The sequence below is a fragment of the Macrosteles quadrilineatus genome, unplaced genomic scaffold, assembly GCF_028750875.1.
Source record: "Macrosteles quadrilineatus isolate MER2022 unplaced genomic scaffold, UCM_ALF_1.0 Scaffold_11__1_contigs__length_5352618, whole genome shotgun sequence".
Lineage (NCBI taxonomy): Eukaryota > Metazoa > Arthropoda > Insecta > Hemiptera > Cicadellidae > Macrosteles > Macrosteles quadrilineatus.
Genome location: NW_026542604.1, coordinates 444,050 through 470,115, shown reverse-complemented (window position 1 = coordinate 470,115; position 26,066 = coordinate 444,050). Strand labels below are relative to the sequence as shown.

Genomic DNA, 26,066 nt, shown 5'->3' with positions numbered 1-26,066 from the left:
TTCGTCCTCTAGTTAGTTATGGTACGCTTAAACTTAACGTATTATGATTGTTTGCTAATATTACTGTATAACGCCGACTGAAGATGGGTGAATGGGTGTTAAATGACTTTGAATATAGCTTTGTTACTGACTAAGATCAGATGTTTATTTGGCAAGGACCATTAGTGATGAAGGGCAGCTGGGTCCAGTTTTGAACAATAAGAAATAGTCTGATCCTTTTATTATCCATTTGAAACCTTCAGATCACCCGGAAAACATTGTAACCATTTAGTTAAGCCACATTAAAGTACTACATGTACAGTAATTTTTGTATTTAATTAAAATGTATATAATTTTATGAAAGTACGAAATGTCTCACTTATTGGATCCCCCTTTGGGGAATGTTCCATATACGGAGATAAGAAACGAAGGCTTCATTATTTACACTCTCCGTGACATCCGTGTTATAAATTATAACACAATTGCCGATAATAACATTTATTATAAAATGGTTATAATTTATTTGAGTAAATAACTGGCTAAATCTTATACAGAGTTTTAAATTTATCATAAGAAATTAATGGTTGAATGGCAAGACTATATTTTCTAAGTTTACTCTAGATTTGTACTTTTTTTACTTTTATACTTCCCATATATTTATGAAATTAAACTTGATATGACTTTTCTTCCTCATACAATGAACTAATTATACTGTCGGCAACCCCAAAATGTTCTGTAAGCTATTAGTCGCAAAAAGGAACAAAAAATTACATCCTACAAAGGACCTATAATTAACAATGTAATACAAAATAATACGACCAACGCGTACTCGCAGCCCTATAAAGTGACTGAAGGCAAAAACAACAGGGAAATAATTGGTTGGGACGAACTGTTTACTCGGCTTCGCTATCCGCAACATAAACAAGAGAGAGAAAGAGAACAAACATAGAAACAACAAAGCAAAACGGGACAAATAATTGGAGGTCATATCAAGTGGTAACGAACTAACAGTAAAATACAGTATAACCTGACTAGATAGTGGCAAATCTGCTAGCGGAGGAAACTACGAAAATTGCTATGTCCATAGGCTTAATCAGGGCGGGTTCTAAAATCCCCATTGTAAATAATAAGAACTAAATACTTTTGGAAGTATGCTTAAGCATGTATATTTTCGCAATCTAAATGCGATTTCAAACAAACTGCGTTATATTAAATTTTATTATAGCACAACTCTTACTTAAAAATCAGATATTTAATTTTGAAATACTAGTTGACATTTATACTATTTTGAAATGAAACTATGATCTTATATCCTACATTATTCTCCTTGTTAACGTTTAGAGTGTTCATGTAGACTAAATTTATCTATTTTAGCGTGCATTTTTAGAATTTTACTTTTCTCTTTGGTCATAAACCAAAACAAGAGAACATTTTACTATTTACAATTAGAACGCTTTATGGGTTCCATTCAAAACGAATAAATCTTTCGCCTTTTATTTAATTAAAATTAGTTAAGAATGAAAAATAAAAAATAGTAAACAAAAACATTTTCTTCACAAACCGGAAGATTGAGATGGCAAATTTATAAGATAGTACGTTTATGTTTAATCTATGGTTTATAACACCTTAAGCACAAATCATAGTCTTGCACTTATCCCAGACGGTGCATATAACACAATTTACAGCTGACTAGACTATAGTATTGCAACGATTGTCTATTTTATTTTAATCCGTATCCACCCCTACCAGCAATTATTCTTCACACATACCGCAAGTCAATAACTCCCAGAAACACAGATTATGTTTCTATATGGATATTCTATAAGTTTAACAGCTCGCTGGCGTTTTTGATGGTTTGTATTGTAATTCAATGTGTCTTGACCGAATAAACATAAGTTAGCCTAATCACGTAAGAATAATCTTATCACATCCCTTCAAAAATCCAACATGTGCTTTACTAATAAACACTTACTTCATACACAAGTAATTAAACACTGATACAGTGTATTGTACAAGACTTAGCCAACTAATTACAGTAAATCCTAGTGTTCTCTATGTCTATATAAATCATCTTTCAATCGTACCACCATATGGCGCAGGTTTATCAAAACGCCAAGTGATCAGTGATCTGGATGCGACGGTATCGAAACAAACGTGATCACGTGGTCCCTTCGTGTCCCAGGCAATTACACCGCTTGGCGCCAACCCGCACGCGAATGGGCCACATGCTACAGTAACATGCTACGTCGAGCACGAAACTGCCCAATAGGCCACTTGTTGATGCCGATTTCAACTGGAGATACACACTAATGTGAATCTCAGAGCCGAATTTTTCGAGTTCCGGTGTGTGTTTCTGTGTTTGAGGAGTGATTTTGTTTGTGATCCAAAAAGTTATATGAAAATTAAATGGGTAGGCACACAATAAAATGAAATGGAAATTTGGGGCGATGATAGCTCACATTTCCGATTAACATATAGACTCAACTCCTTATCTCAAAACTCCTTTCAAGTGGCTCTGGAGTTTTCCATGTTAACCTTATGGGTATTCACATTTAAAAGGAATTAAATAATTTTTCGACCAATAAAAGGTTGACTTGCACTCAGTGTTGTAGACTGAGGTTTAAACGCTACATAACTAAAAGCATTGAACTAACAATTCACTCTAAAAGCCTACCAGTATGCATGTATGTCCCAGGTAACTTTATAAATTAGCTAAAAAGTATGCCTATCACGTTAATACACGAACAGCTATTTTAAAACAGCAGGTATTATTTCAATGCAATCTTAAATTAAAAATAATAAAATACTACTACATCATATCGACAAATAGTAGGTCAAAGTCATTGGTGTGAAATATACAATGTGACACACTGTTATACAAAGGACAAATACTGTATTTTTATTGATCGGGATTACTTCGACCCCGGTGGACGAGTCTTAGTCAGAACAATTAAAATTTCATGTAGTTTATTTTAGCTAATTATTCCTAGCCAGGATTACTATAATCTCGCTACGTATGTTAGCAACCTAGCGTTGGAGAACGACAACTTGTATTTGGACCAACTCCGTCAAACACTAAAGAAAACAAAGAGCAAACTCGTCGCTTTTTCACAGTTTCAATAACAGTGATTAGCTCGGAATACAAGTGTTTAACAGCCTATCCAGCGAGACGTTGATTTTCAACAAAGATCAGAATAATAACATGTTTCGCGTATCCTTGGTTTTATCATTATCGAGCTCGCGATGGCCCGTTGCTGCATATGATTATGAACGCCAGATTATAGATTGTCATTGGCCATTATGGTGTCATGTACTGTGGGTGGGGTGGTTTAATTATATCTTCTACTTTATATGTCAGCGGTAGGCCCGCTGCCCGATGCCCGCAGCCGCGTACTGTTCAGTTTCCAATTTAAATTCGAAATCAGCGTGGGCTGATTAAATTAATGAGACATCAGCTCGTGATTGCCTTGGCGGCGCGTGCTCCACTAGCAGTACAGACCTACCTGTCAGTCGCTCTAGGAATGTTTTGCTTTAGGTAATTGCTTAGTTAGTTCGCGGAGTCCACACATAAAACGTACGGTAAGAGAAGTGGTCATAGAAATCGGAAATTTAAATTTTATCCCAAGCCAAAGCCTGTAGGATTCTCAGTTCAGTTTGGATGGTAGATTGATTAACTTGAACTATTTTAGTTTACAGAGAAAACGCTAGCAGAGAATAAAGTGTTCCCAATTCCAACCTAACCATAAAACAACCCTTGGAACCTCAGATTGTCCAATTAAAGTGTCACAAATTGACAAAAGCATAATAGTTTAACCTAACAAAGTTCGGAGACTATACTGTAACTTAACATTCTCAACTCTTTTTTAAGAACGTGAAACTTTCATATTTCAACAGGAAAGATATCAAAACAGCAAAACACTGCACAGAGAAACCTCCAGCACAACATATCGCGTTCATAAATTTCAATAATCCCAAAACAAACCGTAGAACCTCGCAAACCACCAATTAAAGCATCACGGAGCGATAAGCGGGTATTGTACGAAACACAAGCGGTCCTAGACCTGAGCCTTGCGGTACGCCGTGTTTTATCGCCAGCAACGCCCTAATGACAGAGGCCCGCGCACGCGCCGCCAGAAATCAAAAACGTTTCAAACTTTTCCGAAAAGCCAGACCGCCCCGTCGTTGATGGGCTAATTATTTAATTGCTGGTTCCTTCACCGCCCAAACCCCCGCCTTAGGCGCCTTTCACACGTAGAGTTTCCCACATCGAGGGAAAATCAACATCATTATTGGAGGGATGATTGACTCGGTCCATCCACCCCCGAGTTGAGGTAAGTGCCCTTATTAGGTACTGAAATCGTCTTTCAATCAAGTGTAGGGATTGATTTATATCGGAGTCAAATGTTGATCGAAATCTTTTAAGAAATTACTAAACGTTTATCGTAGATTTATCGATAGCGCTCTATGATGTTCTATTAGATCTCTAAGAAAGTACTGTTTTTATAGACGTTAAGACATACGATTATTTTGGACATATTTATAGCCTTAGACTCTTTTTCTAATAAAACTATAATACGACCAATTATCCTACATGGAATCGAAACAGGGGCTCTAGACAAAGGCGCTGAGTAAAAGCTAGTAAAATTTAAAGATAACTACTCAGGAAAATGTTTCGTCCAAAAATTAACATTATGACTAAAAACGCAAACATAATGGGGAACTAAGAGATCTGTGTCAAGCATTAGATGTGGTTGCTGAGACAAATAGCTGATGTCCATGATGGACTAGGTATGTTGATCAAGTGTTTTCAAATATGAAAGTAAACCCCGGATGGGATAAATTCAGACATTCAAATAGGAAAATGGGAAGTAACTAAATGAATGAGAACGTCGAGATCTGGTAGAGTATCGAAAGAGGTGTATGCAGCCGTTGGCGTGGCTAAATGAAAATCGCCATGGGAGTCAGAGAAAGACCGTGTTGTTTTCGTGCTGAGTGTAGAAAAAAAGAAGAAAAAACTAGGCCTACCGGTACGTAAACAATATCAATTGCAGATTTACAAGTTCATAACTATTTTTGTATTTTTTGAATTGTCAACTATTTATTTCAAAATAATTTACAATTAACGTATTTATACTATTTATAGTGATATTAAACTATTAATCTTTCCAATGTGGTAAATTTTCATTATTTATAACCTTGCCATAATATCAAACTAAATTATTATTTTGGCTAAACTAGAAAATATTCAGGTTCTTTCACAATTTAAAAATCACTAATTTAGGTTAAGGGTTCACAATGCTTCATACTGGAGGAGTGTTACAGTGTTAGCTATTTAAAATTATGAGAATGTATCATCTAAATTAAGTCAAAAACTGTAGGCTGCAATACAGTAGGGGAGCGACCCTTAACACATCCTGTCTCTACTAAACTAGGGTTGCTTTCAGAGAGGTGAAAGCCAGTTGAGCGGAACAAACGTGATTTGATATTTGTATAAGTAATTAAATGTAAAAAGGTCAATAGATGTACTAATGCTGGTTTTATTGATTAAAATTATAATAATTCAAATTTTTTTACTACATCTTGTTATTCAGATACCTCTTCCAGAAGTGCATTATGGTAGTTTTGACCATGAAAATATTACAGTAGTTGGAATCTGATATTAACATCCAAAAAGTAAAGTATAAAAAAGAGAAAGGTAATTTAACATTCAAATGCAACTGTAGCCTACAACAAAAAAACATTGGGCTACATTTTTCACTCTTACAATCGGTTAAAGTATTTAAGTAAAAAAAAACAAAAAACAGTAACTATAAAAAAACGAGTATTAAAGTATAACAACAGGAGGGGAAATTTGACATTTATTTTAAATTCAACCGTGCAACATAAAATGGCTGAAATGTAGGCCTAAACATAAGTAATGTGGTAATAAGTAAACATCGCATATTCAGCTGATTTAAGTGAAAACAGAATAATAATAAGGAGGGAAGAAATGCCTTAAATATACAATGTAGATAATATAATTAGAAATTAGTAGCCTACTTCTGGACAAGCCTTGACAATTATCCATAACGTGGTTAAAAGTGGACTTCTATAAGCCTAGGTAATTAATTTATTTACTTATTATTATGGTTGTAACTGGACATATGTATAGCCCGTGGCTTGGCAATCAAATAACAGTATTTATACAGGATAGGCTACTGTTATCAACATTTGAAATTACTGAATTATTACCAAATTACTGTTTCACAAAATGCAGATTCAATTTTCAGCCGAACCATTAAAATGAGGATTTGCCGAACAATTATTAATATTACATTAGATTATTATATTAGAATTATTTATATTAGAATGGTATTTAATGATATACAACTTTTCACATTTCATAAATTACATGTTAGTTTTGCTATGGTCAAAGGTCCAAATCCAAACGTTCTTTTTATTTGGTTTTTATGTAGTAATTTTCTAGAATCATTGACTTTATATAAAGACAATGCTAGAATACCGTAGATGGCTTGTTAATACCATAATGCAAGCATTTTTGTAATCGTTTCCCCGTTTAACCAACTATTCCAAAAGATAAAAATTATATGGTGCAACACAAATAAACAACCCGATCACCTACCTATAACCTACACTTTACCTTCCTAATCTAACCTTACTTTAAAACACTAATACTCATAAACCACGAATACTCATAAACCCCTACCTTCCCCACATGCCGAAATTAGATCAGTGTTCAATCTGCGTTTTATTAATAAGTGTAATAACTTACTGCACCGTCAATGTAATTCAACATAATATAACCTGTGAGGTATTATCGGATTAAATATCGATTTCGATGCGGTTCGATATATCGCTTATTAGATTCTGATTTCTAACATTGACTGTTTCTAAATTCTAATCAGCTGGCAACACAAATAGGTTCCCAAGAAAGTAGTCAGCGCGGTCCGTATCCCTCCGCTCCTTGTTTATGCTCCGCGCATTGAGAAAGTAGTTCCGTATATTTTCTCAATTTTCAGTGAATTCCGCGCCTTGAAAAAATGTTTTAACGGCATTTTCTTGTTTATTAAAATCATAGGAATGGTTTAAAAACGTTTAAAAGAAATGTATAGAAAGTTAAGAAATACCTTATGATTCTCTTGTTTACATTTTTCTTGTAAACAAAAAACTGTCATATGGCTACTTTAGTCCCATAAGCCTAATGTTAAAAATTAGAAATTTTAAGTTCGTTTTAAATTGCATTAGTATTATCTAATTGAAATTTGCTTGTTTAAAAACCATCTCACTATTAGTCTAAGTAATTTTGTTAAGTTTGGCTGAAATGCGTTCAGCCGTTATTGAGTGATGTTTCTCTATTTGTTGCATTGAAGTTGATCCCAAAGAGCTACGCTCGCTTCGCTCGCTCCGCTCAACAATTGTAAGACATTAAAAGCAAATAGTATTATCATAATAGGTATGCGAGTGCAACACATAAAATTTAAATTTCAAATTTCTCTGTCAGTGCCCCTCGTACCTTGTACTAAACGGGTAAGTAGCCGAGGTGGTGTAGGTTTCAAGGCTATTTGGAGAGTTTGTGCTTGTAAATTAGTAAATTAGAGAGTCAGTGAGAATAATGTTTGAACATATAATATACTAAAAGTATAAAATACTCGTTCTATGTGACTTTTTTCAACTCTTATAGTCCTATGAAGCAATTTTTCTACTCTTATAGTAAGTTAAAGAATTGACTTTATGATAGGTAAAATGTATGGGATCTCAATGTTTGATATGTTAAACAATGAGATTAGTAAATAATACTCAATAGAACAATTAGGCTAATTTGAGTATCTGTTCTACTCCATTGTTGAAGTTCTTATAGATTTTCGGTTTCTTAATTTTATAACCGATTTCCTTTCCAAAGACAACGAATAAGTAAGCATATTATTTCATTTATTTCATTTGGCCGGTTATACAATGCCTAACTATCACACTTTAGTTTCAATATTAGTGTATTTTTTAATGTAACACTGTATAGGTAAATATTAAATAGAGTGTATCAAACGCACCTTTCTTACTCGGATTTACCATTGTAAAACTTTCGTTATGATACTAGAGGACAAGCAAAAGTAACCTTCAGAACTAAATCGTATTGATTGGTCCAAATACGTCAAATAACTATAAAACATACTCTATCCACTTAAACTGGACCTGACTAAGCGTTAAAAACATCTTTAGCCGATACGTAAAGTCGGTTATCCAACTGTTGAGATTGTAGTTTTCCATGCCTCTTTCTAGTTCAAGTGCATATAACTTTAACAGAAAAATGCAGCATTAAACTACTTTATTTTTTATTTGTTTGACATTACAAGGGAAAAACACATATACCACTATTACACTGAAGATGTTCGTAACAGAACGCGTTGCTCGAAGGACTCTAATTATTCAGACACCTATACACCGGGTAGTAGATTATATTACTTTATATTAACTTAAAATTCAAATAAACAATTTGATTTATAAATTCACTTACCCAGGGGGCGCTGCAGTCACTACTGAGGGGCTGAAATGCCGGGACACAGCGGAACGTCATGTCGCTGGCTCCCTGTTACCTGCAAACGTCAAATTATTTAATTTTCATGTTACCTGGATATATAAATTATGTCAAAAATGCTAATGTTATATTTTAGCTTGTTATAAACCTGGAAACAAAGGGTCAACATCTGCCAGCGTCACCAATTTTTAGGTTGAATAATTATTCGTTACAGGATAAACATGCTAACGTCATCATGTTTAAGTCTTCATGATACACGAGAAAACAACACTGAGCATCAATGAACGCGATTTACTTATGTGTGGTGTCACGGATGACGCCAGTAATAATAAAATTCAGAAATGACAAAATGTTACATTTATAACAGAGGAAATGAGCTTGTGTTCATGATACACTAAAACAACAAACTAACTTGTTTACATTATTAAAACAATTAAAACACATGAATAATAAATGCAAATAACTTATGCATACAAAACAGTAATTTTGAAATTAATAAAAATCAGTCTCTCAGCAGTTCTTTTACATAGATATTGAGGTTGTACAGCTAACTGGTCAACACAACGACAAACGACAAATGTTAGTTGTTGAACATCTTGATTGTGGTACAAGACAATAAACATAAAGATCATATAAAAAATATATTTGCTAACGTCGTCACCTTTTTAAGCTTCCTGATAACCTTCACAAAGCCGATTAAACTCCGTTTTACAATTTAGTTCTCCAGAATCTAGAAGAATGGAATATGGTTAAAGAATGAAGCAAGCTACGCCATGTGTTTGACCACTTATTGTAGATGATAATGTACATGAGAAGTGAGAAAATAATAATTAATCGTTTAAACATGTTCTAGCTTCTTATTTCCTTCTAACACAACGTCCTCCCAATATATGGAATGATAAAAACCACAGGAAAATATCTAGTAGTTATTTTTTTCAGTCTATTGTTGTCTTGGAACAGACCATTTCTTAGGTCAAACTATAACTATTAACTATTATATTATAATTATTATAATACTGGCATTACAAGTTTTCTAAGACATAGGAATATTGATTAATATAGGCTAAATAACATAATTTAGTCCCTAAATACTTGGAAAGTTTGTATTGTTGCCTCAATATGAATTTCCGAATATCTATTTAACATTCTATTGTCAAATATTTTAGTAGCTTCCTTAAAAAGGTCTAAGTAGGCTACCCAGAGTCATATCGGGTTTCGAAAAACCTCGGTGGCCATCAAAATCCATCGATATTTCATTCATAATGAACCCGATAAATCAAAGATTTCAACAAACATTCTTGCGCACGACGTTTGTGCCTTGGGCGGATCGTACCCAGGTATTATCCGCCATCTGCATTGATTACGCCCTGTAAGGGTGGCGCCCTGGGCGCAAAGGACACCTGCGCCCTTAAATATGCATTAAACCTTGCACCTGATGTCACACTCACCCTTTTGTAAGAATTTGTAATTCTTACCAAATTATAACCTGATGAAGGTGCGGCGGGTAAGAATTCGGGTGGCGCGTTTTAATTTGAGAGCCATTGAAGGGCAATTTGAAAGCTGCATAGGGACGCCTGACGTTGGGTAGTTTTGTAATTGACAGGTAAAATGTGTAATTAGGAAAGATGGATGTTAGAGTTTATTGTAATATGTTGATTAACTTAAACGTTTAATGGTTAGGATCAGTTTAAATACGTGACGACACGTGGTGTTGGTGAAAAGAATGAATAATAACTCTCACAACAAATATACAACACTTGTTTAGCTAAAAAACAATATTAAGGTTTTAACGAAAAAATATACTTTTAGCCCTTGAGGAATTTCCAGATAGTATACGCAAGAGATACAAGTGCGAAAGCTAGGTTGCTATTAGAAGACGTTGATTTACTTGGGATTTACAGAGTAGTTCTAACTAATTGAACTAAAACTTAGAAAAATTGTAGTGGCAATAAATCAATTACAGTTTTTTTTTTAATTTGAACGATTAATTAATGTAAACCAATAGCATTATCTTATAACAGGGTGTTACAATATTGATTTTATTTTTATTTTTCATAGGTTTACGACCACTTTATCCTTACATGTGTCCGTCATGTGCCTCAAAGGCTTGTTCGTGGAACGTATCAAGCGAAGAAAGTCGTGAGTTTTTAAAATTAAATTATTTAACATTCTTTTAACTAATTAGTGTGGCTTATACTTTCAATTTATTGGTGTATTAATTGAATTTCCATGTTTATGTAACTGCCGTTGAACCTGTTATCCTTTAGTTTTTAGAAAAATCTGTTTTACCCTAATTTGATCTATTGTATATTTATATAAGATTACATATATTTTTGAATATTCTTTAGTTGGAATCTATTTAATAGTTTTAATTCTTGAAACAAGCATCTTGTCTCAGTAATTAGTCTCATATTTCAACACACAAAAAATAATAATCGAAACCAAACTTAAACGGAATCACAATACAAACTTTTATTCGCCATAGTACAAACACTATTAACGATTTGTAAAAAACCAGTCAGTAAAATCGGTTAAAAACTTGACAAGAGATGAACGAGAGCCACAACAAAACAAATTACGCAGCAAGATGCTAGATGCGATGAGCAGATAGGTGGACCGGCTTAGTAACATACTGGATATAATTATACGTAGCGACCAGCAACGCCTAATCTCACTTTAATGGCGGTCCCAACTTGGGCGCATAAACTTTAATTATATAAAATAAAAGAGCATTAAAAATATCGCACGGCGATGAGCGCCCGATTGGGACGGTCTTCGGTCCCGCTCCCGCCAAAATTGAATAGTTTGCCTCCAAATTACCAGATGTCAGGATGCTCGTAATTACTGGCATTAGGTACATACTTATGTCCGAGGTAGGCATTCCAAAGATGCTATGATGCCCTGAAGTACTGATTTGTCGAAATGTTACGTAATTGTGGTGTCGGTAAATCGCGTTGAATTGGGAGTTGTTAAAACTGGTTTAAATATGTTGCAAAATGTGTTTGCCGAGGTTTATTGTAATAATGAATTAGCTGAGAATTGTTTCAAACTAGTTCGCAATGTGTAGAAATGTATAAGTATAGAAGTTTTAGTTTTGAGTGATTTTTTACGACAACTGAATGTACGCGTTAAATCTTCACAAGGAATAGAAGTTATGTAGTTTATATATCTAATAATTTAATAAGGAATTATCAGATTCGAAATAACTAAATACAATTTCAATGTTGTAAAACACACCTTTTTACAACTAGCATTAAATCATCTACCCATAAGAGAATTATAAGTGCTAGACTCTAGCTAGACTCTAGAGTATAAACATCCGATTTGACTGGAGATAATACGTTTTACATGAAAGTATTACGATCGTGAAATACAACTTACTGTTTACCTATATGTGCCGAAAATACTTCAATCTATTTAATACAGTTGTTAAAAGTTCGAATACATAATATTTCTTTAATATTTAGAGGTAAAAGCATTCTTAAATAAAGAAACACACACAGACGGACTGTCTAGGGTGGTGGACCGAGGAAACGCACTTTTCCGCGAGGAAAGCAGGAAACAATCGTTTTCCAAATCGAGTTTTCTCCCTCAAACCGCTGAGTTTAATTTAGTTTATTATCTCCCCTCTTATAAACACCCTTATAATTCCGCTTTCCTTCTCTTGTTGCCGAAAGACAATTTTTCTCTTAGAATCAGCGAGCTCCCCTGAGTAGAATTACTGGTTTTCTTTTTTAAAATAAAGAACCAAATTAGAAAGCATCTCGGTTATTTCTGTCCTCACCCCTCCTCGGAGACTCGTTTATCGGTGTTTTATCTTCTTTGTGGGATAATTAATTTAACTGATGAGTTTTCTTTCAGAGCTTTTTGCGTTTAGCAGTTTTTCCTTTTTAATGTAAATTTTGGTCCGTGTGATAATTGTATGCATTTTTGTAATGAGTTAGTGAATTTCTTGAAATAATAATGAAAATGGCCTTTGAAATGGATTAAATGTAAAAAAAAAACTTAAAGTTAATTGAGTCAGGCCCAATAAATTTCCTAAATTGATCATAAATGATTACATGACATGGTGAGTGTAGATGACATGTGTTGCCTTGTTGTGATCTAGGGTCAACGGTTTGTTATTCAGGAAATTTTTTTGAAAGCCCAATGAATAACGACAGAGATGCAGTTGAACCATCAAAAAGCTACAAAATCATCTCATGTTGGAACCAGCAACTTTCTGATTGGTACTCTAGCACCATCTTACTCAGAAACCTAGCTCTCAAAGTAACCCTATATAAATGTGTGTTTTGTTATTTTATTGCCATATTAGTAAAGTACAACAGCTATTTTAGAGGGATGTGATATTGATGACAATTTGCATTCTGAACATTACTGGGAAATACAGGTCCAGAACATAAAATCGTACATGTTATGCTCACAGTAATTTGCGAGAACCTAATTGCAACAATAACTTACAATGGACTTGACACAATTCTTTCCGAGTCGTTTTATCCGTATATACTTATGAATCATAAGGGAAACAAGAGTGCGTTGAAAATTCCAAACTAATTTCAAAATATGTAAAAATAATTAAAACCGTCGACCCGTATAATGGGGATCAGTAGTGTGGAGGTATTATGTAAAGCGCGCCGGGCTTGGATTAGTTATGGACAAGACAATAACCTAGAGACCGCGCGCCCAATTTGGCCGAGATGTTCAGTTAATGGGGTGAAAAAATGGGGCCGGTAAGACAAAGAAAAAACTGGAACGTCATGAAAATATGCCGCAGAATAAACGAGTGGACGCATGCATTATGTATTAGAATGTGGCGTAGTAATTATAGGAGGCATGGGTGCCCGGCACGGGAGGTATGGGCTGTTGGTGAAGTACGGAGCGAGATAGAGATTGAGATCAGAGAGTTGCAATACTTGATTTGGTAATATGAAATCGCGTGGATTGCGTTCACGGATGGATTTGGGTCCAAGAAGACTTCTCATGATGTTGTAAAATGTGTCTCATTGGTTTTGTCAGATTACGACAAGTGTGCTGATGATGACTGCAAGTTCCTATCTTATTTCGGAAATACTTTACAGTGGTTATAATAAATACCTCTGATTGATTATTATACTCGGGGCAAGCAGTAGCTTAAACATACATTTGCCTGTAATGATTTTAAAGATGCAAGATAGTAAAGAGAATGTATCAAGACATCTGAGCTTCGCCGAATTGTAATTGTCATTTGTTAGTCAAAGAGGACATTAGCTCATCAATACTAAGGAAGGGTTTAACAATGCTTCACGTAAACTGCAGTCTAAATTGAATACAATTTTAGGGAATGTTGTTTTGTCTTACTTCTAACATTAAAAGTTTTGTTTTTAGTTAAGAAAGATTTAGAACGGTGTTATTTTTGTGGATTTTTAGCATTAAATCACAAAGTAATCTACCAATAGGGAAGGATTGACCCCAGCTCCTGGTTCTTTCTATATATTAATTCTTATCAAGCACTCTCTTAATATATGTCCAGCTTACCAAACGAAAGTCTTCCCACACTGATTTTCAGACAGACATATTCATTACTAGTTAACGCTTTGGAACGACCCTAAGACATATTTTAATATCCGCTACATTCATTACGAGTTACGACAACCAGAAAACCCAATAGAACTAAACTACAACTACACCTGATCATTCAATTATATTCTTGCAGACTCAACCGTCAACCTTTCAATTATCATGTGATCACTCTAACCACATTGCGAACCCAGAAAAACACACATGATCAAAACAATGCCAAATACACACTTCACACCTCAGACAGCCGATTTACTGAATGGAAACATCCAAGACCTCCGACCCAACTCCCGCTGTGGACTCCCCGCTGTACTGACATGTAAATCATTGGCGCCAACAAATTGATTAGAGGATAATGAAACAAGCACGACCAGGGTACGAGCCGGTGGTTAAAGTGTAACTCGGTGGAGGAGAATACCGCGTGAAGGAATGCAGGGGTGGGCTAATTACCAACGGTAGCAGGGGCAGCGTGCTTAGACAATTACTGGGACGTGAGGTGACTACTGAGGCCTCCTGTGGAGTAGCGCAAGGAAGTGTGCTAGGGCCACTCTTCGGCAAGTTGTAGGTTGGGCCTTGTTTTGGGAATGCAATGTCCTAAAAGCGACAAGTTGATTTCGCTAAGCAAAGTAGTTAAACATTGTGTGAGGAGTAGTGCAAGGAAGTTAACTAGAGGGCGAATCTCTTTAGCAGGGTAGGTATGTCTAGCTTTGAAAGGAGAATGTTTATTTGAATGACATGATTGATATTTGCATGAATTTGTTGATAAGTAGTGGAGGAAGGTTTGGAGTAGCGCAAGGAAGTGTGCTAGGGCCAGCTCTCTATGGCAAGTTTTAGGACGTGACGTGTTTTGAAAATGTCGAATTGATTAAAGGGCTGTGATTTTTAATTAAATATTAGCAAAGCTATGATTGAATGAAAAGTAGTAAGGGTGCGGAATAGCTGAAGAACATTCATGATCCACTTCCTTTCAGTATCCATATACATTCATGGAACCGTTACTTGACTTGACTAAAATAAATTGTAATAATAAAAGGGACAGGTTCTCAATAAGATATTTTCATCATCCTTTGTCTAAATGTTGTATTCATTTTTCTTTGGTTTGAAACAATAATATTTCCAAATAAACTGATCACAGAGTTGTCTGTTTTTAAAACATTAAAACCCAACTCTAAGAGACTAGTAACCCTTTCACAAACACCACGTCCATAATTACCTAGACAACTAAAAAACTAACTCTCCGTTCACTATTTAACTCTGACAGAAAATCCATCCGAAATTATACGCACCTCAGTTACTTTTAATAAATCTCAAAATTCTAATTACCGCCCAAACAAACGAATGCCCATTAACGGTCTACCCTTTTCCGACTGAAAAACAGAGATTAAAAACCAAAACCACTTTTACAAAGAGGTTGCCGATATAAACGAAAGCCGCTCGTTATTTTGAAATAGAACCAAAAGTGCGGCGCTATAAATATTTTAATATTTCAACCCCTGGTGATGTATCGCACCCATTAGTAGGATCCCTGCTGAGTCTTCATCACCCTTGGGTCAGTCCCTGTCTCTCCAGGGTCAGAGAACACTTTGTATCCGGGAGTCATTCATACTTCTCTCTCAATGATCTCCACACGGCTGCACTTAGGCAGTCGAATGTAATCAGATTGCAACCGTTTGTCAACCGGTTAAAATGGAGACTCTTAATATTTGTTTATACCAAAGGATAGAGAATAGTTTAGGGGAAAGATCAAGTGACTAAGAGATACAACAACCTCTTCAAGTGAAACTGTTTGTAGAGGGGTTAAAAATAAAGAATCAGAATGTTTTTCTGTCAACACATGGGGGCGAGATTAATTGCTAAGCCCGAGTCCTCGTACCTTGGCTGACTTTTATCAATAATCTTTCTTTGAACTGCAGTCGTCAAACTCTGCAATGCTCAGATTAAACCATGCTCTCTTATAGATGATTTGCCTTCATGCAACAGTTTTCAATTTTAAATTTTTTATTTACTTCTTACGAGATGCTATGCCCGTGCTTTGCAACGGGAATAACATGTGACCTAGGCAGCAATTACGGTGTATAAGTGGTGCTGATGTGTGTTTAAAAATACAGTAACTCTATGATTTAATTTGAAAAGATAAACTTATTTGAGAGTGTAAACCTACTTACTTTCAAACCCATACTTTTGTTGTCAATGGTCCAAAAGAATATGCCAACATACCTGAGTAGTAAAAACGTCAATTACTTGATATTGATGCTTCGTAAATGAGATGTTCTACCACAATTTTTCAATTTTAGTCTAGCCTCTTCACATGAAACTTATTATAAATTATAAAAGAAACTGTGACCAATACTCTAGAAAACGAACACAACCTTTCTTTAGCCAAACATAACCTCTAACTAAATCAAATGCACATAATTTCATCAGTCTAAATAATCATCACAGACATATTTTTCGAGTAAAATAAATAAACACCAGTTAGTTGCATTGGTCAGCTGTTTCATTAAACAAATAAAAATTAAATCATTTAAACTTTGGAAGTAAGTCAGACGTAGCCATTTGGAAATCGGCCGTTGGGCAAAGTCCCTAAAAGATTAGTCCATACCAATAATTTTCGGTAAATCTACACACTCTAAGTTTCGTTTCATTTTGATGTGCCTTGTGCATATATTTTTATTTGGTTATCAAATTACCTTAACCGTTTACATAATAAAGCTTCTTAAAATAAATGTAAAAAAAAAAACTGCGGATTTAAGTATCATATTGTCTTCTGGTACCTTTGGTATTACAGCCCACCTTGTATAATATAGCCTAAAATAAACTAAACCCATTTAGGCATGAGCAAAGTTATGCGAAACTGGCGATAAAACTCAGAAGAGGTATGAACATTTACAATAACAAGTCAAAAGTTAAATTGTTATTCATTGTGACCCTTGGTTGGAATATATTATTGATCAAATAAAAGGATTGCCTTATGCAACCACAGTAGCTGGTATGACAACTAGTTTCATTACTTAGAACTTCGTCAGGTCATTGTATGCAGCCACATCATCAATGTACCAAAAAGTTAAACTTAAGGATCGGGATATCAATAGTGCCCGTCCTTGGATGCATTGTAGGTGAGCTTGCACACTTTTGGGGCAAGCTCAAATTAAACTCAAGAGACCAACTTGTCTTCTAAACCCACTCGACTCTAATCCTCAACAGCTGACTTAAAATTCTTCATTCTCTTATTGACCACTTGCTCTTCACTGGAACACTCATGAATCACGGGACAAAGTAGCCCAGATGATCCAGTGTATAACCTCTGATTACCAGCTGTCAGCAGCCTGATGATTAGCTGGCCTCGCTGATGGTGCCATTTGTAACCCTAATGTACCTAAACATTGCGATTAATTAGAAAAGATTAATATTCAGTCGTGGTTGCTGACCCAAACTAGATGTTATCAGACATTAGATCGTCATTAGCTGATATGGACCGTGTGAAGGGCAGAGAGAAATATTGGGAAGGAGCTATGCAAATGGAAATTCTTCGTTGAAAATTGAACTCAACAAAAAAAATTGAATCTAAACTACAAGGTATAAAACATAATTTTCTTTGACACTGTGGTGTGACAAAAGCTTAAACAAAAAATTAAGGTACACGATCCAAGGGTGGTGCTAAATTCTGATGGGTTTTCGATTAGATCATTAAATTTGCGACTTCAGATCATGGATATATTCTCTGTGTATGTAGATCTAGACCCTTATCTATAGTTCCTATGGTGGAATCTGTCTTCTGCCCATTTCGAAAAGATATTGAGTATCCCATTACGAATAAACTACAAAATGAGTAGGACTTAACTTGTATCTCGGAGGACTGAGATTTATATCTTTTAGAGTTTTCTAGAGAGCTGTCCGATTAGCAAGGAAATCGCTGAATATCAGACAGCCAAGAGAACGAGAGAAGTATTTGAGGATGGTACGGGCGGAAAAGGTCAAGATATAAATGATAGATAGAGGGAAGTAACTTTAGACTCTATGAAATCTTGAGTGGGAGTTACTTGTCTATCATACCCAGGAACTGTAATGGACTAGGATGATTACGAAGATGATCCTAGTTATGACGATCCTGTTTATATAAAATTGCATCCGTTGTCTTAATCCATTTTAACACATTCGTGTAGCATCTGGCTGCATCGTACAAGTTTATATGTTTCGTGCATATCGATCCAAAAATTGTTATAGGTACCTACTATGAAACTCCTAAAAACTGAAAATAATGGTTCCACTGTCCACAATAACTCGCCCTTCACAAAAAAGGAGCAGAGGACAAATTAGGCATAAAACAAACACGCCTATTAGCGTGGATTAGGCATTTCAGAAAGTTAAAGATTGGTTGTTAGAGGTCGGAGTCAAGGAGATATGACCTAACCGTCAAATTACAGTCCTCAGAAACATTCTTGGTAGTCGGCAGTACCAGGATACGAGCGTTACTACAAAGTTCGGGGAATCCATATGAGTAACAGGGCAGACGGGAATGCACGACAACGTCTTTATCATAGTGGTTAAAGTGACCCTTCGGTCAACAGGTCACCGGATCGATTCCCCGGATGACCGAGGAAATATTTCCGTGCTAGACATTCTTGATAGTAAAAACCTAACACCGATGTGAAGGGCCATAGAATTGTCTGACAGTATAGAGAGAAATCGGTGAAATTTATACTGTTTAGGCAAGGAATCGTCGGCTAACCAAGTTTCTGTGGCGAATGCTTACGAAAATGGAATGTCTTTTTGATTTTTCAGACTTGACCCATTTCTCTATTCTCTCATGAGTTGTTTAATTTTGCAAGTTCAACAGCATTCTAGATCATACAGGGCTTCTAAAATACAGGCTTCAACTCCATTTATTTTAAATTCCAGACTTTACTTCTTTCGACTACTTTTTAATCAGCCCTTCTTCACTCAATGATGATTTGACTAATCCACTAACAGTCAAGGAAATGAAGATTAAGGTGAAGATATCGGTATGAATATAGGCAAATTTTATGGACTTACCGTAGCAATGACCAACTATCAGCAACGATCAGTTGGTAGGCCTAAAATTTAAATTGTTATTCTCGTTTTATTTTTGCCACAGCACCATTCACTCAATCACAGGCCAAGATACCCAATTGATAATTCACGTTTATTTTTTTACCACAAACACATAAATTTGATAAACGCAAAATTAGATAAGTTACAGTCTAGCTTCTAAAATCCAAACAGTAGAAGTATGCAGAGAATGGTAATGATAATGTAGGGTTGTGTCGTAAAAAAACCTGGAATCCTAACCCGGCCTGTAGGGTGGATCGTCTAAACGTAAATAACCGGGTAGGGCCTAACTCCTATATAATTTTACAATGACACCGTTACTACGCAGACGCAGGTATGTCTGGACCGAAAGGTCGCGTAATTACACGTGTGTCTTGATTTATAAAATCGCCTATCTAAAACTTACCCGTGATTTTATCTCGGTTACTGTTTATACGCAGCGCCACTATTATTTTACACAATCTATCATTATGAGGGGTTGATTGTCAATGGAGTTATTGAGCAGTCGAACTACTGGTTTATCCTGCTAATCCAATCCAGCTACTAGGAGGTCACGAATTGTGGATATTTAGAGGATACACTGTGGATGCGATACTCCCTGGTGTGGATTAACGTCCGCACTAGTGAGTACTACGACTATCCGCAGTACTATCCTGATAATTAGACCAATTCGTTAATACCAAGGCAAGAATGTGGTTCCGATTCTACAATAAACTGTAGGTCCCTTAGTTGCCATTAGCTGTTTGGGCTATTAATTAACAGCTGTGTCTAAGCAATATGTCGGCCTTAGTCACGAACAAGACTACAAGATCGCTTCACTCATCCTACACTCATATTTGGGTTAAAATACGCACATAGTGGCGTCCCCATCTTAAATAATTGATAATTGATTGATAAAAAATAGTAGGGACAATTTTCGGCGTCGTACGAAGATTGTGGCAATGAGTTTTTTGAAAAATAAATCTGGGTGATAATAGGTAGTTGGGTAAAATCTAAGTGCGATTGAATTCATTCGTATGATCACACACTCTGGATGCAAGAATCCCCTAAAGATCAGGCTGAGCTAGAGATTCTTTCAACGAATAAAATAGGCCAACTTTACAGACGAGTCACCAAAATGAAATACTTCATTACTTAATTACACTTTGACGCCCAATGTTAAAGGACAGCTAAAGCCAAGTTTCAAACCATAAAAAGTCACCGTAATAAAAAGTTTTTTGTTTTATTATTTTTAGAGAGCCATGTTTAATAACACTTCATTTGTAATGACAGCCAGATCAGGTGCACCTTATCTGGAAACGAAAAGAAATCACGGAAACTTTAACAGTTACTGTTCTGAACCAAAATAGCACCGGGGAATATGTTTAGTTTTGTTTAATTGTTTGGAGTGGTCAAGGCAATATACAACAAACATATGCATAATTTACAACAAATTAAAATATTCAACGTAATTTATCAGTGTTATTTTCCCCAAGGCTCAATAATATCCTTATGAGTAGTCTGTGCTTAATGGTATTGATCAGAATTGTCTTATCTTTTGTACTGTTAGTTTTTCTATAAGCATGCATATGCTATTGTTAGTGACATTTTCGTTGAAATTCCGTAACCAAAATGCAACCTATAAGTCCAATGTTGAAATGTTCAAGCGAGTGCCTAAACGGAATAATGAGAGTTTTCCTGAGGTAGTGGCTTCTGTTAATCGAGTCTTTAGTCCCAAACGCCTCTAATCCCAATTATTAACAAAAACAGTTTCTCTGGATTTCAAAGTAAGTTTGGCACACCGAACAGCAAATATTGCTCGTGTTTAAGTGTAAAATATGATTATTTTCATAAATTGAGACAGCGTTTGATCATAAAAAATCTTGCTAGTTGTAATACATCTGTTAAATATACATGTTTTTGAAACGAGTGTGAAAATATCAAAATTAATCATGGAAGCAGTACATTATTGATAACTACAAAAATTGTGTTTAGTAAATAGATTGATGGTAAATATACACATTTTATGCTGTTTAATACGAATTTATAACAACAATAATATATTTCTAATAATCATCAAGAACTGGTAATATTGAGTTTAATCATTTAAAAAAAGCTTTACCAATAATTTTGAACTTTTATTTTCACAAGGTCTTTCGCCAGCAATGGCGAGCAACATTTATCATTAGACACATCACAAAAACAAAATCTCAAGCACACCTTCAGTTTTTGTGATTTATCTGATGATGCCAGGCATAGCTGGCGAAAGGCCTCATGAAAATAACAATTCAAAAATATTGCTTGTTTTTATTTTAAATTCAATCAAAATATGTCTAGTTCAACATTCCGAAGACGTTAAAAGTTATATTGTCAAAAGATATAAAAAAACTACAATAAATTTAACCATAGCTATTTAAAAGTTATCTCCATACGATGAACACTCGCCTGCGAAATATTTTTGTTACGAATATCTTATATGAAGTCAAAGTTAGTCAAAGTAGTCAAGTTAGTGAAGTCAAAGTATACATGAACTATATACAACTACAATAAATACAACTTTATATGTTTTATTTAAAGCCCTAATTTGAAACCAAGAAAATCTGTACCTTCATAGGAAACAGTTGTTCACTTTACCAACTAACTATATTACACTATAAAACCGTTACACTTATGAACTTCAAAGTTACGAAATTGTTAGAATTTTCTATAGATAGGTGCATTCACGAGATACAACATATAACAACAAATGTTTCACACTGTTTTGTACGGTCTCGACTCTCCAAGGCCCGAGTTTGCCGGTTTATCGCACGTCTGCTAGGTATAAATCACCAACCTCACTCATTACCAAGATTGTAGACTGCAGTCAACGCCGAAGTTTTTTGCCCGACATGCCCAAGTTTCGAGTCCCTCACCGGGGTAATAGCCCCTAAGTATTTTTCGGCGTGGGAGTTTACGTGGTTCCAAAATTTGGGGTTCGCTATGTTTTTACAACGTGAGCTATTAGCGTCGAAGACTGCAGGGACTGTTTGATTATTGGAGTAGAAGTTTAAGGAGCAATTTTATTAGTTTGGATATAAACGTGAGTGGTTGTTTCAAAATGAAAGAAAAGATTGTAATGTATATGTTTATTACTTAAAACACAATATTAAGATTTATATGTCATTTGATTGCCGTTTCAGCTGTTCGGATGATAATTTCTATTACATTTTGATATTTTTTATCAAAGTGTTATATTTGAAAATAGGACATCACAAGCAAAATAATCTTGTTTGAAATTGCGTAATGTGAATCAATTAATTTTTCAAGCACACAGCAAGTTTTGACAAATATTTAATAAGCATCCACAATTGACAAAAACAAATTTATGAACAACCTTGGAAGTTCATGCTATGTACAGATCTAGGGTATTCTAGTTTTAAGTTTGTCAAAGTCAACAAGATGTGTGTGTGTTTTTAAATTTGTTATTAATGTTTTATTTATTTTAATGACTCTCGAAAGAAATATATATCCAAACTCGGCATCATCCATCAAAATGCCTTATGGATTTCTGTGGATTTCAAAAATTAAATAAGTGTAGGCCTATTGGAATATTTATAAGTATGCGAATAAAATACAAAATTCCTCTATTCGTGAGCTTCAGTTTTGTACTGAATTTTATTGTATTACACATTTATTAACAAACCTCGTAGAATATGTATCTTATATATACACACACACTGGAGAATAAACTCAGTGGGTTCAAAAATAAATTGTCACTACATAACTCATTAAAAAGTCTTTGACTCCATTCTTCAAAGATTGAAACAAATCTACGGCAAGGCCTACTATTTAGTGTTGTTGTACAAACTTAATATTTAAAAGCAAATTTCAATCTTAGATCAATAAGTATGCTAACTCTTACACTACTATTCTTGAGCATCTTAACAAACATTTATCCTCACATTATCTTAAAAGATTTTTCATAATTGGATATAATTAGCGAAATTAATTTTTAGTTCAAGTTTATTACCTTTGAAAGAAAGAAAAGCTAGGTAAGCATTCACTTAGTTTCAAATCATAAATTAAATTTTAAGCTCATGTTTCCATTATTAATGATCAAAACCGACCAATAAAATATCTAAGTAGACTTATAAGAAAACCATCGTAACAAATTCTTACTGACTTAAAATTGTCGACCTCTTTGCAATAAGTATTTAATATTCGAATGTTATTTCAAATACTAATTAAACATCAATACGTTTTAAAAGTGTTTAGTCATAAACATATTCATAAATATATTTACTATGTATTCTAAATATAAATTAAACTATAAAGTTGTTACTGCATTTTTGTAAAATATGTTAAGTGGCCTAACATTCTCGTAATAATTTATCTATTATTTTCTTTTTAATAATACAGTAGTGTTTATGTTTTAAAACATATGCGAATATTTCACGTACTAATCTTATATACGTTACGTATACGGTTTAAAATATAACAAAATAAATATAAATTCCTCAATACTGCATTTCACTGTTCAAATTATTTGGAAGATGGTATATATTTGCTAATGTATTGAGTTTAAGAATTATGGGTTATTAGTTTTATCAACTGCAAGTTGATTACAATTTTACATTATTTTAAATTATGTATAACCGAAAATTATATTGTTTTCGTTTATCCTAGAAGTAAATTATAAAATGCTATTTATTTATTCCTTGATAAATCCATATAAATGATAAAACTGTTATTTTTTACACATTTTTGTTGAATTGAAAATTGTTAAGAATAATTTAACCCTGTTATGGTTAACATTTAAGTTAGAAATTAAATAGTTAGAGATAGATATTTCATTTTACATGGTATCTTAAGTGGGTTGGATGTGATAAAATCACTAGTAACTTCAGTATCTAAAACTCAATGCAAGTACTGGTAAAGCAGCCAGTTTTTTATAGAGTGAAATTTTAATATTTTTTTAAAAGTTCTGCCAACAATATTTAGGATTACACATACTTGCTTTCCTAATTCACAATACTTTTACACCGTCGCCTAAACCATAACCAATAAACACATTATATAAAGTCAAGTCGGGTTCACTATTTGTCCTCTATAGTCAAATACATCCCTTAACTAAAATGTTTTTCTGCATATTAGTTTTCAAAATAAAAATTATAAATACAATTTCCGTTGTAATAATTTAGATAAAAAATAAATGTACAGTAGTTTAAATATTACAAAGTTGCCGTGAATTAAATCATCTTGAAATCTACACACCTAATTTTTCAAACAACGGAATCAATTACAATAAATTATTTAAAGTACGAATAAATAATGAATTATATGGATTCAGAAGTTCAACCATAACTGACTGTAAACTATTGTACGATATTGTCAAATTTGTGTTAAAAATATTGTATAAAAATGATAACGTACTAGAGGTCGTCCAGTGGTCGAAAACTCCAACAAAAATAATGTAATGTACCGACTTCCCCACACTGTAAATTAAACATGTGATGATTGTGTAGCAGTCTTCCATTTCTTTTGATTTACTGTTTATTTATCGTTGTTATTTCGTCACCAGCTTAGCAACCCATAAGGACAATGTAAATTTTTTCAATATTTTGAATTCATTTGTTGTGCTTATTTGTTTAGCCTATTTTAATTTATGAAGGGATTCTGCACATATACAGGAAAATATATTTCCGACAGTATGCGTAGATTTTCCCTGTGATACACACGAGCTGAGAAAAAAGGGTTTTAAAAACATGCTTGTCTATTATAGATTGCCAGATGAATAAACACAAGATTCAGTTGGTTCTCGCACACAAGTCGAGTTCCCTCATGCATGTGCATGGCTATACGTTACTTCATGCATATTTCACCGCGCAAGCTCTGTGTGCACGCGACCGGCTAGCTGCACTATACACTTGTTTTGTCGGATTGTTTGTTTGTTTACAAACACGAAGCTTAGCAAATATTCATTGAGGCTCAATTATAGTTAATAAAATTATGAGTATGTTCGTTTTTTTATTTGGTGTGATGGGACTTGAGCTTTTTTTGTTTTGTATATTATTTATAATCATTTTTTTGCAGTCAATTGATATATTGGTAAAATGGTATTTATAATTTGTTTTATTTGCAGTGATTTGATTTGTTTACCTATTTTATGGTTGTGTAAGTGGTTTCATTTAAGTGATTTTTTTTTATAGAAGTTTTACCATCAAATATTTAAAAATAACGTATTCAATTGAAATTGAATATATTTTTTAATATTTCGAATTGAATACCTATATTTTTTTACATTAAGTTTAGGTTAAATTTAAAACATGTTATTTACATTTAGCCTGATTGGAATTTCTTGACTTAAGCTTTATAATATAAATATATTTTAGGGAACAATATGTTAATTTTTTTATGTCACTACAGTAAACCTTGGACAACCTTGCTGTTGATTTTATTTTCTTATAGTAGGCCTGATTAAAATTGTTTGATAGCCTTTTATAAATAAATAGTTTGAATTTTTGCAAAACCACCTTTGATCAGGAATCTTCCCACTTAAAATTACAAATAATTTAATACTTTTCGTATTTTCTTTCTCATTAATTTCCCATTACTTTAATTATTTTTATCTGATATTTTGTCAAACAAAAGTGGTAACTTAGATAAGTTTATATTGTTACTGTAGCTGGGTGTGAAAGTAACACGAAAGAGTACTATGTTCAGTTACGATATAAACCAACAAAAATACCTAACTAACACACATTAAAACTACACAAATAAACAATAATTCTAAATCTAACACTTATTAACGTATAAAACACTGTACATACCACAAACAGGCCATACAGGAAAGTCCAACACACACAAAAACCGGCAGAAAAAAACACTTGAGATGACACAGATTAGGGCTTACGCGGCGACAAAGACAAAAACGGTAAGTAATAAATAAGGCCCAACTCGTTCCATATTCCCA

At 34.1% G+C, this 26,066-nt stretch overlaps 1 protein-coding gene across 1 annotated transcript in view; it reads right to left on the bottom strand.

Annotated features, from left to right (window-relative positions):
• LOC129004841 (transcription factor AP-2-epsilon-like) overlaps nucleotides 1–26,047 on the bottom strand; it is a 114,365-nt gene extending 88,318 nt beyond the window's left edge. Inside the window, exons 1-2 of the mRNA XM_054433498.1 lie at nucleotides 25,924–26,047; nucleotides 8,489–8,567 (exon numbers count right to left, since the gene is read on the bottom strand). Coding sequence (XP_054289473.1) covers nucleotides 8,489–8,548 — 60 coding nt within the window. The 5' untranslated portion in view covers nucleotides 8,549–8,567; nucleotides 25,924–26,047. The remainder of the gene's footprint in view (nucleotides 1–8,488; nucleotides 8,568–25,923) is intronic.
• Between the last annotated feature and the right edge of the window lie 19 nt (nucleotides 26,048–26,066).